General features: G+C 60.5%; 1 protein-coding gene across 1 annotated transcript in view; it reads left to right on the plus strand.

Annotated features, from left to right (window-relative positions):
- The window catches only part of LOC144952843 (piezo-type mechanosensitive ion channel component 2-like), a 30,469-nt gene that overhangs the window by 14,498 nt on the left and 1,308 nt on the right, over positions 1-14,663 (plus strand). The window contains exons 4-9 of the mRNA XM_078883313.1: positions 2,605-2,765; positions 5,020-5,193; positions 6,500-6,616; positions 11,724-11,924; positions 12,560-12,764; positions 14,139-14,245. Of these exons, the coding sequence (XP_078739439.1) occupies positions 2,605-2,765; positions 5,020-5,193; positions 6,500-6,616; positions 11,724-11,924; positions 12,560-12,764; positions 14,139-14,245 (965 nt within the window). The remainder of the gene's footprint in view (positions 1-2,604; positions 2,766-5,019; positions 5,194-6,499; positions 6,617-11,723; positions 11,925-12,559; positions 12,765-14,138; positions 14,246-14,663) is intronic.

The following is a 14,663-nucleotide window of genomic DNA, read 5'->3' on the forward strand; positions in this document are numbered from 1 at the left end:
CAAGTCCTTGAAAGATCTGGGCAAAGTCCCATCAGTGAGCTCCTCCGGCAGGCAAGGCTGCGTTGGCTGGGTCATGTAGCCCGCATGCCCAGCCACCGCATGCCTAAACAGCTTTTGTTCGGCCGGATCGAGGGGGCTAAACGGGCGCGGCACGGGCTAGAGAAGAGATGGAGTGATGTGGTACAGGAGGACGTGGAGCTGAGTGGACTTGCCGATGACTGGTACCAGCGGTGTCAAGATCGGCCTCAGTGGAGGAGGCTCGTGAAGGACGCTACTGGGCAGTTGGAGGCAGTCGCCCTCCAACAACAACGGAGGGCGGAGGAGCGACGCTCACAACAACGAGCGGAGCGCCGGGTGGCTAAAGCACAGCAAGTTGGCACAGTAGGGGGCACAGGTGGTGGATCAGCCAGTCATCTCGGTCATCTCGGTCAGTCGACCCGTGGCACCTGGGTCTGCCCCGTGACCTCCTGCCAGCGGGCGTTCGACACTTCACGTGGCCTCAGGGTGCACATGGCCTGGCACAAGCGTCGTGGTGACGTCACCGCCACTTAGTGGCGAATGGCGGTTGTTGTTGTTGTGTGATGCTGTGTGTGTGACACTGTGTGTGTGACACTGTGTGTGTGACTCTGTGTGTGTGACGCTGAGGCTGTGACGCTGAGGTTGTGACACTGTGTGTGTGACACTGTGTGTGTGACACTGTGTGTGTGACACTGTGTGTGTGACTCTGTGTGTGTGACGCTGAGGCTGTGACGCTGAGGTTGTGACACTGTGTGTGTGACACTGTGTGTGTGACTCTGTGGTTGTGACGCTGAGGCTGTGACGCTGAGGTTGTGACACTGTGTGTGTGACGCTGTGTGTGTGACTCTGTGTGTGACACTGTGTGTGTGACGCTGTGTGTGTGACGCTGTGTGTGTGACACTGTGTGTGTGACACTGTGTGTGTGACTCTGTGTGTGTGACGCTGAGGCTGTGACGCTGAGGTTGTGACGCTGTGTGTGTGACGCTGTGTGTGTGATGCTGTGTGTGTGACGCTGTGTGTGTGACGCTGTGTGTGTGACTCTGTGGGTGTGACGCTGTGTGTGTGTGATGCTGTGTGTGTGACGCTGTGTGTGTGACGCTGAGGTTGTGACACTGTGTGTGTGACACTGTGTGACACTGTATGTGTGATGCTGTGTGTGTGATGCTGTAGGTGTGACGCTGTGGGTGTGACGCTGTGTGTGTGACGCTGTGTGTGTGACTCTGTGTGTGACACTGTGTGTGTGACGCTGTGTGTGTGACGCTGTGTGTGTGACACTGTGTGTGTGACGCTGCGGGTGTGATGCTGTGTGTGTGACGCTGTGTGTGTGACACTGTGTGTGTGACGCTGCGTGTGTGACTCTGTGGGTGTGACGCTGTGTGTGTGACGCTGTGTGTGTGACGCTGTGTGTGTGACACTGTGTGTGTGACACTGTGTGTGTGACTCTGTGTGTGTGACGCTGAGGCTGTGACGCTGAGGTTGTGACGCTGTGTGTGTGACGCTGTGTGTGTGATGCTGTGTGTGTGACGCTGTGTGTGTGACGCTGTGTGTGTGACTCTGTGGGTGTGACGCTGTGTGTGTGTGATGCTGTGTGTGTGACGCTGTGTGTGTGACGCTGAGGTTGTGACACTGTGTGTGTGACACTGTGTGACACTGTGTGTGTGATGCTGTGTGTGTGATGCTGTAGGTGTGACGCTGTGGGTGTGACGCTGTGTGTGTGACGCTGTGTGTGTGACTCTGTGTGTGACACTGTGTGTGTGACGCTGTGTGTGTGACGCTGTGTGTGTGACACTGTGTGTGTGACGCTGCAGGTGTGATGCTGTGTGTGTGACGCTGTGTGTGTGACTCTGTGTGTGACGCTGTGCGTGTGACACTGTGTGTGTGACGCTGTGGGTGTGACGCTGTGTGTGTGACGTTGCGGGTATGATGCTGTGTGTGTGACGCTGTGTGTGTGACGCTGTGTGTGTGACGCTGTGTGTGTGACGCTGTGTGTGACACTGTGTGTGTGACACTGTGTGTGTGACGCTGTGTGTGTGACGCTGTGTGTGTGACGCTGTGGGTGTGACGCTGTGTGTGTGACGCTGTGTGTGTGACGTTGCGGGTATGATGCTGTGTGTGTGACGCTGTGTGTGTGACGCTGTGGGTGTGACGCTGTGTGTGTGACACTGTGTGTGTGACGCTGTGTGTGACACTGTGTGTGTGACACTGTGTGTGTGACGCTGTGTGTGTGACACTGTGTGTGTGACGCTGTGGGTGTGACGCTGTGTGTGTGACGTTGCGGGTATGATGCTGTGTGTGTGACGCTGTGTGTGTGACGCTGTGGGTGTGACGCTGTGTGTGTGACGTTGCGGGTATGATGCTGTGTGTGTGACGCTGTGTGTGTGACGCTGTGTGTGTGACGCTGTGGGTGTGACGCTTCGGGTGTGATGCTGTGGCTGCAGGAGATCCCGACAAGTGGCGACTGGTGCTGGACCGCCTGTGGGTGCTGCTGCTGCTGTGACGCTGTGTGTGTGACGCTGTGACTGTGGGTATGACACTATGGGTGTGACGCTGTGGGTGTGACGCTGAGGCTGTGACATCGTTGCGCAGGAGATCCCGACAAGTGGCGACTGGTGCTGGACCGCCTGTGGGTGCTGCTGCTGCGCTCCATGGAGCTGCTGAGGAGGGCCCAAGGCTTCGCCTGGAGACTCCTGGAGCTGCACATCATCAAGTTGGCCTCGTTCTACACCGTGTGGGTGGCGCTGCGAGAGGTGACTGCACACACACACGCACACACTTAGCCAGCCACCACCACCCACCCACCAGCCACCACCACCACCACCCACAACCACCACGTCTACCCACCACCCACCACCACCCACATCATCAAGTTGGCCTCGTTCTACACCGTGTGGGTGGCACTGCGAGAGGTGACTGCACACACACACACACTTAGCCAGCCACCACCCACCCACCACCCACCACCACCCACCACTACCATCACCACCCACAACCACCACAACCACGACCACCCACATCATCAAGTTGGCCTCCTTCTACACCGTGTGGGTGGCGCTGCGAGAGGTGACTGCACACACACACACACTTAGCCAGCCACCACCCACCCACCACCCACCACCACCCACCACTACCATCACCACCCACAACCACCACAACCACGACCACCCACATCATCAAGTTGGCCTCCTTCTACACCGTGTGGGTGGCGCTGCGAGAGGTGACTGTACACACACACACACTTAGCCAGCCACCACCCACCCACCACCCACCACCCACCACCACCCACCCACAACCACCACGTCTACCCACCACCCACCACTTCTACCCACCACCACCACCACCACTTCTACCCACCACCCACCACTTCTACCCACCACCACCACTTCTACCCACCACTTCTACCCACCACCCACCACCCACCACCAACACCACCACCCACCACCACCATCCACCACCACCCACCACCACTTCTACCCACCACCACCCACCACACCCACCACCACCCACCACCACCAACACCACCACCCACCACCCACCTCCCACCACCACCACCACTTCTACCCACCACCCACCACTACCACCCACCACCACCACCACCACGTCTACCCACCACCCATCACCCACCACCCACCCACCACTTATACCCACCACCCACCACCACCACCCCTTCTACCCACCACCCACCACCACCACCACCCACAACCACTTCTACCCACCACTACGTCTGACTGACCAAGTGAGTGGTTAAGTGAGTGGTTGAGTGACTGAGTGAGTGAATGTGTGACTGAGTGGTTGTAGGGAATGAGTGGGTGAGTGACTGAGTGGGTGAGTGATTGAGTGGGTGAGTGAGTGGTTGAGTGACTGACCAAGTGAGTGGTTAAGTGAGTGGTTGAGTGAGTGGTTGAGTGAGTGACTGAGTGGGTGAGTGAGTGACTGAGTGGGTGGGTGAGTGAGTGAATGAGTGGGTGAGTGTGTGACTGAGTGAGTGAGTGGGTGAGTGACTGACTGACTGGGTGAGTGAGTGAATGATTGGGTGGGTGAGTGAGTGAGTGAATGAGTGACTGACTGAGCAAGTGAGTGAGTGACTGAGTGAGTGAGTGGGTGAGTGGTTGAGTGTGTGTGTGACTAAGTGAGTGGGTGAGTGAGTGAATGAGTGACTGACTGGTTGAGTCACTGAGTGAGTGAATGAGTGGGTAAGTGACTGACTGAGTGAGTGAGTGGGTGAGTGAGTGACATGACTAACTGAGTGAGTGGGTGAGTGAGTGAGTGAGTGAGTGAGTGGGTGGGTGAGTGAGTGAATGAGTGACTGACTGAGCGAGTCACTGACTGAGTGACTGAGTGAGTGACTGACTGAGCGAGTGAATGAGTGACTGACTGGTTGAATCACTGAGTGAGTGAATGAGTGGGTAAGTGACTGACTGAGTGAGTGACTGAGTGAATGAGTGGGTGAGTGACTGACTGAGTGAGTGAGTGGTTGAGTGGTTGACTGAGTGAGTGAGTGGTTGAGTCACTGAGTGAGTGGTTGAGTGGGTGACTGACTGAATGAGTGAGTGGGTGGGTGCGTGAGTGGTTGAGTGAGTGACTGAGTGACTGAATGAGTGAATGAGTGAAGGAGTGGGTGAGCCAATGAATGAGTGACTGACTGAGCGAGTCACTGAGTGAGTGAATGAGTGGGTGAGTGACTGACTGGTTGAGTCACTGAGTGAGTGAATGAGTGGGTGAGTGACTGACTGAGTGAGTGAGTGGTTGAGTGGTTGACTGAGTGAGTGAGTGGTTGAGTCACTGAGTGAGTGGTTGAGTGGGTGACTGACTGAATGAGTGAGTGGGTGGGTGAGTGAGTGAGTGAGTGACTGAGTGGGTGGGTGAGTGACTGACTGAGTGGGTGAGTGAGTGAATGAGTGACTGACTGAGTGACTGACTGAGTGACTGACTGAGCGAGTGACTGACTGAGCGAGTGAGTGACTGACTGACTGACACCCACCCACCCACCCACAACCTCAACAGGTGTCGCTGCTCAACTACGCGCTGATCATCGCCTGGGGCTTCGCGCTGCCCTTCCCGAGGGTGCGGCGCGCCGCGTCGGCCACGTGCGCCGTGTGGGTGTGCGTGGTGGCCGTGGGAAAGATGCTGTACCAGCTGCACATCGTAGACTCGGCCGCCTTCAGCACCAACTGCACGGTGAGTAGCTGATGGGTGATGATGGTGGTGGTAGCTGATGGGTGATGGTAGCTGATGGGTGATGGTGGTAGCTGATGGAGGGTGATGGTTGCTGATGGTGGTGGTAGCTGATGGTGGTGGTAGCTGATGGTGGTGGTAGCTGATGGTGGTGGTAGCTGATGGAGGGTGATGGTTGCTGATGGTTGCTGATGGTGGTGGTAGCTGATGGTGGTGGTAGCTGATGGTGGTGGTAGCTGATGGAGGGTGATGGTTGCTGATGGTGGTGGTAGCTGATGGTGGTGGTAGCTGATGGTGGTGGTAGCTGATGGAGGGTGATGGTTGCTGATGGTAGTGGTAGCTGATGGTGGTGGTAGCTGATGGTGGTGGTAGCTGATGGAGGGTGATGGTTGCTGATGGTGGTGGTAGCTGATGGTGGTGGTAGCTGATGGAGGGTGATGGTAGCTGATGGTAGTGGTAGCTGATGGTGGTGGTAGCTGATGGTGGTGGTAGCTGATGGAGGGTGATGGTTGCTGATGGTAGTGGTAGCTGATGGTGGTGGTAGCTGATGGAGGGTGATGGTTGCTGATGGTAGTGGTAGCTGATGGTGGTGGTAGCTGATGGTGGTGGTAGCTGATGGTGGTGGTAGCTGATGGAGGGTGATGGTTGCTGATGGTGGTGGTAGCTGATGGTGGTGGTAGCTGATGGAGGGTGATGGTTGCTGATGGTGGTGGTAGCTGATGGTGGTGGTAGCTGATGGAGGGTGATGGTTGCTGATGGTGGTGGTAGCTGATGGTGGTGGTAGCTGATGGAGGGTGATGGTTGCTGATGGTGGTGGTAGCTGATGGTGGTGGTAGCTGATGGAGGGTGATGGTAGCTGAGGGGTGATGGAGGGTGATGGTAGCTGGAGGGTGATGGAGGGTGATGGTAGCTGATGGTAGCTGATGGGTGATGGTAGCTGATGGGTGATGGTAGCTGGTGGGTGATGGTAGCTGATGGGTGATGGTAGCTGATGGTAGCTGATGGGTGATGGTAGCTGGTGTGTGATGGTAGCTGATGGTAGCTGGTGTGTGATGGTAGCTGATGGTAGCTGATGGTAGCTGATGGGTGATGGTAGCCGATGGTAGCTGATGGGTGATGGTAGCTGACGGTAGCTGGTGGGTGATGGTAGCTGATGGGTGATGGTAGCTGATGTGTGATGGTAGCTGACGGTAGCTGGTGGGTGATGGTAGCTGATGGGTGATGGTAGCTGATGGGTGATGGTAGCTGATGGGTGATGGTAGCTGATGGGTGATGGTAGCTGATGGTAGCTGATGTGTTTGTGTTGCAGGTTCCCGTGGGGATGAGTGATGATGAGCGCCGTGGGTCGCTGCTCTACCGGGGCCCCGTCGACCCGGCCAACTGGGTGGGCCTCCGCAAGGCGGACAACATCGCGCTCTACATACGGGTACGCTCGCTCGCCCACCGCTCACCCACCGCTCGCTCACCCACCACTCGCTCACCCACCGCTCACCCCACCGCTCGCTCACCCACCACTCGCTCACCCACCGCTCACCCACCGCTCACCCACCACTCGCTCAATGCTCACCCACCGCTCACCCACCGCTCGCTCACTCACCACTCGCTCACCCACCGCTCACCCACCACTCGCTCAATGCTCACCCACCGCTCACCCACCGCTCGCTCACCCACCACTCACCCACCACTCGCTCACCCACCGCTCACCCACCACTCGCTCACCCACCACTCACCCACTCATTCACCCACCACTCGCTCACCCACCACTCACCCACTCATTCACCCACCACTCGCTCACCCACCACTCACCCGCTCATTCACCCACCACTCGCTCACCCACCACTCACCCACTCATTCATCCACCACTCGCTCACCCACCACTCACCCACTCATTCACCCACCACTCGCTCACCCACCACTCACCCACTCATTCATCCACCACTCGCTCACCCACTCATTCACCCACCACTCGCTCACCCACCACTCACCCGCTCATTCACCCACCACTCGCTCACCCACTCATTCACCCACCACTCGCTCACCCACCACTCACCCACTCATTCATCCACCACTCGCTCACCCACTCATTCACCCACCACTCGCTCACCCACCACTCACCCACTCATTCACCCACCACTCGCTCACCCACTCATTCACCCACCACTCGCTCACCCACTCATTCACCCACCACTCGCTCACCCACCACTCACCCACTCATTCATCCACCACTCGCTCACCCACTCATTCACCCACCACTCGCTCACCCACCACTCACCCGCTCATTCACCCACCACTCGCTCACCCACCACTCACCCGCTCATTCACCCACCACTCGCTCACCCACCACTCACCCACTCATTCATCCACCACTCGCTCACCCGCTCATTCACCCACCACTCGCTCACCCACCACTCACCCACCACTCGCTCACCCACCACTCACCCACTCATTCATCCACCACTCGCTCACCCGCTCATTCACCCACCACTCGCTCACCCACCACTCACCCGCTCATTCACCCACCACTCGCTCACCCACTCATTCACCCACCACTCGCTCACCCACTCATTCACCCACCACTCGCTCACCCACCACTCACCCACTCATTCATCCACCACTCGCTCACCCACTCATTCACCCACCACTCGCTCACCCACCACTCACCCGCTCATTCACCCACCACTCGCTCACCCACCACTCACCCGCTCATTCACCCACCACTCGCTCACCCACCACTCACCCACTCATTCATCCACCACTCGCTCACCCGCTCATTCACCCACCACTCGCTCACCCACCACTCACCCACCACTCGCTCACCCACCACTCACCCACTCATTCATCCACCACTCGCTCACCCGCTCATTCACCCACCACTCGCTCACCCACCACTCACCCGCTCATTCACCCACCACTCGCTCACCCACTCATTCACCCACCACTCGCTCACCCACCGCTCACCCACCACTCGCTCACCCACCACTCACCCACTCATTCACCCACCACTCGCTCACCCACCACTCACCCACTCATTCACCCACCACTCGCTCACCCACCACTCACCCACTCATTCATCCACCACTCGCTCACCCACTCATTCACCCACCACTCGCTCACCCACCACTCACCCGCTCATTCACCCACCACTCGCTCACCCACCACTCACCCACTCATTCACCCACCACTCGCTCACCCACCACTCACCCACTCATTCATCCACCACTCGCTCACCCACTCATTCACCCACCACTCGCTCACCCACCACTCACCCACTCATTCACCCACCACTCGCTCACCCACCACTCACCCGCTCATTCACCCACCACTCGCTCACCCACCACTCACCCACTCATTCACCCACCACTCGCTCACCCACTCATTCACCCACCACTCGCTCACCCACTCATTCACCCACCACTCGCTCACCCACCACTCACCCACTCATTCATCCACCACTCGCTCACCCACTCATTCACCCACCACTCGCTCACCCACCACTCACCCGCTCATTCACCCACCACTCGCTCACCCACCACTCACCCACTCATTCATCCACCACTCGCTCACCCACTCATTCACCCACCACTCGCTCACCCACCACTCACCCACTCATTCATCCACCACTCGCTCACCCACCACTCACCCACTCATTCACCCACCACTCGCTCACCCACTCATTCACCCACCACTCGCTCACACCCACTCATTCACCCACCACTCGCTCACCCACCACTCACCCACTCATTCATCCACCACTCGCTCACCCACCACTCGCTCACACCACCACTCACCCACCACTCGCTCACCCACCACTCACCCGCTCATTCACCCACCACTCGCTCACCCACCACTCACCCACTCATTCACCCACCACTCGCTCACTCACAACTCACTCAACGCTCACAACAACATCGCCCTCTACATACGGGTACGCTCGCTCACCCACCGCTCACCCCACCACTCGCTCACCCACCACTCGCTCACCCACCGCTCACCCACCACTCACCCACCACTCGCTCAATGCTCACCCACCGCTCACCCACCACTCACCCACCACTCGCTCACCCACCGCTCACCCACCACTCACCCACTCGCTCACCCACCGCTCACCCACCACTCGCTCACCCACCACTCACTCACCCACGGCTCACCCACCACTCGCTCACCCACCACTCACTCACCCACGGCTCACCCACCACTCGCTCACCCACCGCTCACCCACCGTTCACCCACCACTCGCTCACCCACCACTCACTCACCACTCACCCACCGCTCACCCACCACTCACCCACCACTCGCTCACCCACCGCTCACCCACTCATTCACCCACCGCTCGCTCACCCACCGTTCACCCACCACTCGCTCAATGCTCACCCACCGCTCACCCACCGCTCACTCACCCACCACTCACCCACCACTCGCTCACCCACCACTCACTCACCCACGGCTCACCCACCGCTCACCCACCGCTCACCCACCGCTCACCCACCACTCACCCACCACTCACCCACCGCTCACCCACCGCTCACCCACCACTCACCCACCGCTCACCCACCGCTCACCCACCGCTCACCCCACCACTCGCTCAACGCTCACCAACCACTCAGTTACCACTCGCTCACCCACCACTCGCTCACCCACCGCTTACTCACCACTCGCTCACCCACCACTCGCTCACCACTCACTCAGCCACCACTCACCCAACGCTCACCCACCGCTCACTCAACGCTCACCCACCGCTCACCCACCACTCGCTCACCCAACACTCACCCACCACTCGCTCACCCGACGCTCACCCACCACTCGCTCAACGCTCACCCACCACTCGCTCAACGCTCACCCACCACTCGCTCACCCACCACTCGCTCAACGCTCACCCATCACTCGCTCACCCACCACTCGCTCAACGCTCACCCACCACTCGCTCAACGCTCACCCACCACACGCTCACCCACCACTCGCTCACCCACTGCTTACTCACCACTCGCTCACCCACCACTCGCTCACACACTCACTCAGCCACCACTCACCCAACGCTCACCCACCACTCGCTCACCACTCACTCAGCCACCACTCACCCAACGCTCACCCCACCACTCGCTCAACGCTCACCCACCACTCGCTCAACGCTCGCCCACCGCTCACCCACCACTCACCGCTCACCCACCACTCGCTCAAAGCTCACCCACCACTCGCTCACCCACCGCTTACTCACCACTCGCTCACCCACCACTCGCTCACCCACCACTCGCTCGCCACTCACTCACCCAACGCTCACCCACCGCTCGCTCAACGCTCACCCACCACTCACCCACCACTCGCTCACCCAACGCTCACCCACCACTCGCTCACCCGACGCTCACCCAATGCTCACCCACCACTCGCTCACACAACGCTCACCCACCACTCGCTCACCCGACGCTCACCCATTCACCTACTTACTCACTCACCCAACGCTCACCCACCACTCGCTCACCCACCACTCACCCGACGCTCACCCACCACTCGCTCACCCACCGCTCACCCACTGCTCGCCCACCACTCGCTCAACCATTGCTCACTCAACCACCACTCGCTCACCCAACGTTCACCCACTACTCGCTCACCCACTGCTCACTCACCCACTCATTCACCTACTTACTCACCCACCGCTCACCCACCACTCGCTCAACCACTGCTCGCCCAACCGCCACTCGCTCACCCAACACTCACCCACCACTCGCTCACCCATTACTCACTCACCCACTCATTCACCTTCTTACTCACTCACCCAACGCTCACCCACCGCTCACCCACCACTTGCTCATACACTGCTCGCTCAACCACCACTCGCTAACCCAACGCTCACCCACCACTCACTCACCACTCACCCACCACTCACCCACCGCTCACCACCACTCACTCACCACTCACCCACCACTCACCCACTGCTCGCTCACCCACCAGTCACTCACCCACCCGCGTCACCCCACCGCTCAGCTCGCTGATGATCGTGGACGACGTGGGGGGTGGTGGGGGGTGGTGGGGGGTGGTGGGGGGTGGTGGGGGTGGTGGGGGTGGTGGGGGTGGTGAGAACGGTGACCCCCACTCACCCCACACACTCACCCCCCCCACTCCCCCCACACCCCCCCCACTCCCCCCACACACCCCCCCCACACTCACCCCCCCCCCACTCCCCCACACCCCTCCCCCCCCACTCTCCCCCACACACACCCCCACACCCCTCCCCCCCCACTCTCCCCCACACACCCCCCACACTCTCCCCCCACTCACCCCCCCCACTTCCCCACACACCCCCCCCCCACCTCCCCCCCCACTCCCCCCACAACCCCCCCCACTCTCCCCCACACTCACCCCCGCACACTCACCCCCCCCCACTCCCCCCACACTCCCCCCACACTCCCCACACACTCCCCCCACCCCCCCCCCACCCCCCCCCCCCACTCACCCCCCACTCTCCCCCCACATCCCCCACTCCCTCACACCCCCCCCCCACCCCTCCCACCTCACCCACCCAACTCCTCCACCCTCTACAGGACCACCTGATGATCCTGGCCGTGCTGGTGCTGGAGGTCACCGTGTACCGCCGTCAGGCCTACTGCCGCGCGGCGAGCGGCGAAGCCGCCCCCCCCACGGGCGCCATCTTCCCCGGGGTGACGCGAGGCCACATGGACCGCAGCGTGCCGCTGTGCCTCAAGTACTTCCTCAACTACTTCTTCTACAAGTTCGGACTCGAGGTCAGGGCCGACCGCCCCCCCCCCCCCTCTCTTCCCCTCTCTCCTCCTCTCCCCACCCGACCTTTGGACTACCGGGTGAGGCTTCACCCAGTCTCGGGCCTACAGTTGAGGCCTTCAGCCACAGGCCTCAGGAGAGCTCCCCCCCCCCTTCTCCTCCTCTCCCCCCCACCCAGCCACTGTGGGCCTTCAGAGAGACCCTCCTCGCGACACGGGGCCTCCGGGCGAGGCCTCACCCAGTCTCGGGCCTACAGTTGAAGCCTTCAGCCACGGGCCTTATGAGAGCTCCCCTCCCTCAGCAATGGGTCTCCGGGTGAGACCCTCGGCACGGGCCTACAGTTGAGGCCTTCAGCCACAGGCCTCAGAAGAGGCCCTCTCCCCCCCCTTAGCCATGGGTCTCACCCAGCCACAGGTCTACAGTTGAGGCCTTCAACCACGGGCCTACAGGTGAATCCCTCCTCACCCACCCACCACAGGCCAGGCTCTCAGTGTTTCTGACACGGCCATTATGAACCCCCTGAGAGAGAGAGAGAGACACCCAGACCCAGGGCTCGAACCACCGTGTTTTTTCTTCCCCCTAAACCCCCCACTTGCTCCCCACCCCATGACACCCCCCCCCCCCACCCAATACCCCTCAGGTGTGCTTCCTGATGACCATCAACGCCATCGGGCAGCGGATGGACCTGTACGCGATGCTGCACGGTTTCTGGCTGGTGGCCATCGTCTTCCAGCGCAAGCGAGTGGCGATGGCCCGCCTCTGGCCCCGCTTCTGCCTCTACCTGGCCTGCAGCTTCACCTTCCAGTACCTGCTGTGCATCGGCGTGCCTCCAGTCCTCTGCCACGGTGCGGAGCGGCCCCCCTCGTTTCCCGGCGTGTTGCATCATCGGCGGCGGCGGCGGCAGTGTCAGGCTCTGTTTTGAGTCGACGCTGGTGAACTTTCCCCCAGATGTTCGTAGGCGAGGGCCGGTTTCGGCGTTCAGTGCCTCATCAGCAGCAGAGCCGCTGCTGTGCATCGGCGTGCCTCCAGTTCTCTGCCACGGTGCGGAGTGGCCCCCCTCGTTTTCCGGCGTGTCGCGTCGTCGTCGGCGGCGGCGGCAGTGTCAGGCTCTGTTTAGATTCGACGCTGGTGAACTTTCCCCCGGATGTTTGTAGGCGATGGCCGGTTTCGGCGTTTCAGTGCCTCATCAGCGGCAGAGCCGCGCTTTTGTTTGGAGTCGACGCTGGTGAACTTTCCCCCGGATGTTTGTAGGCGATGGCCGGTTTCGGCGTTTCAGTGCCTCATCAGCGGCAGAGCCGCGCTTTTGTTTTGAGTCGACGCTGGTGAACTTTCCCCCGGATGTTTGTAGGCGATGGCCGGTTTCGGCGTTTCAGTGCCTCATCAGCGGCAGAGCCGCGCTTTTGTTTTGAGTCGACGCTGGTGAACTTTCCCCCGGGTGTTTGTAGGCGATGGCCGGTTTCGGCGTTTCAGTGCCTCATCAGCGGCAGAGCCGCGCTTTTGTTTTTGAGTCGACGCTGGTGAACTTTCCCCCGGATGTTTGTAGGCGATGGCCGGTTTCGGCGTTTCAGTGCCTCATCAGCGGCAGAGCCGCGCTTTTGTTTTGAGTCGACGCTGGTGAACTTTCCCCCGGGTGTTCGCAGGCGAGGGCCGGTTTTCACGTTCAGTGTCTCATCAGCGGCAGTAGCGGTAGTCAAGCTCGCTTGAACCAATGTCCAGATGTTTACAGGCAAGGACCTTACGTGACCCCCGCGATACGATCCCACGTGACCCCCGTATACGATGACCCCCACGTGACCCCGTATACAATGACCCCCACGTGACCCCCGCGATACAACCCCACGTGACCCCGTATACGATGACCGCCACGTGACCCCGTCTACGATGACCCCCACGTGACCCCCGCGATACAACCCCGCGTGACCCCCGTATACTATGACCCCCACGTAACCCCCGTATAAGATGACCTTGCGTGACCCCGTGATGTGACCCCCACATGACCCCCGCGATACAACCCCACGTGACCCCGTTATACGATGACCCCCGCGTGACCCCCGCGATACGGCCCCACGTGACCCCCGTATACGATGACCCCCACGTGACCCCCGCGATACGATGACCCCCCCCCCGTGACCCCGCGATACGACCCCACGTGACCCCCGTATACGATGACCCCCCCCGTGACCCCGCGATACGACCCCACGTGACCCCCTGTGTTGCAGACTACCCGTGGAAGAGCGCCGGTTTCAACCCCAACCTGGTCAAGTGGCTCTTCCTGCCCGACTTCCGCACGCGGCCCACCGCCAGCATGCTCATCTGTACGTGCGCGGCCTCCTCCCCATCCACCTCATCCTCATCCACCTCCTCCTCCACCTCCTCCTCATCATCCACCTCCTCCTCATCCACCTCCTCCACCTCCTTCTCCTCCTCATCATCCTCCACCTCCTCCACCTCCACCTCCTCCACCGCCAGCATGCTCATCTGTACGTGCGCGGCCTCCTCCTCATCCTCATCCACCTCCTCCACCTCCTCCTCCTCCTCCTCCTCATCCACCTCCTCCTCCTCATCCACCTCCTCATCCACCTCCTCCACCTCCTCCTCCTCCTCCTCATCATCCTCCACCTCCTCCTCCACCTCCTCCTCATCATCCTCCACCTCCTCCACCTCCACCTCCTCCACCGCCAGCATGCTCATCTGTACGTGCCGCGGCCTCCTCCTGTGTGCGTGCGTGTGCGTACGTGTGTGCG

The sequence above is a fragment of the Lampetra fluviatilis genome, chromosome 70 (genome assembly GCF_964198595.1).
Source record: "Lampetra fluviatilis chromosome 70, kcLamFluv1.1, whole genome shotgun sequence".
Taxonomy (NCBI): domain Eukaryota; kingdom Metazoa; phylum Chordata; class Hyperoartia; order Petromyzontiformes; family Petromyzontidae; genus Lampetra; species Lampetra fluviatilis.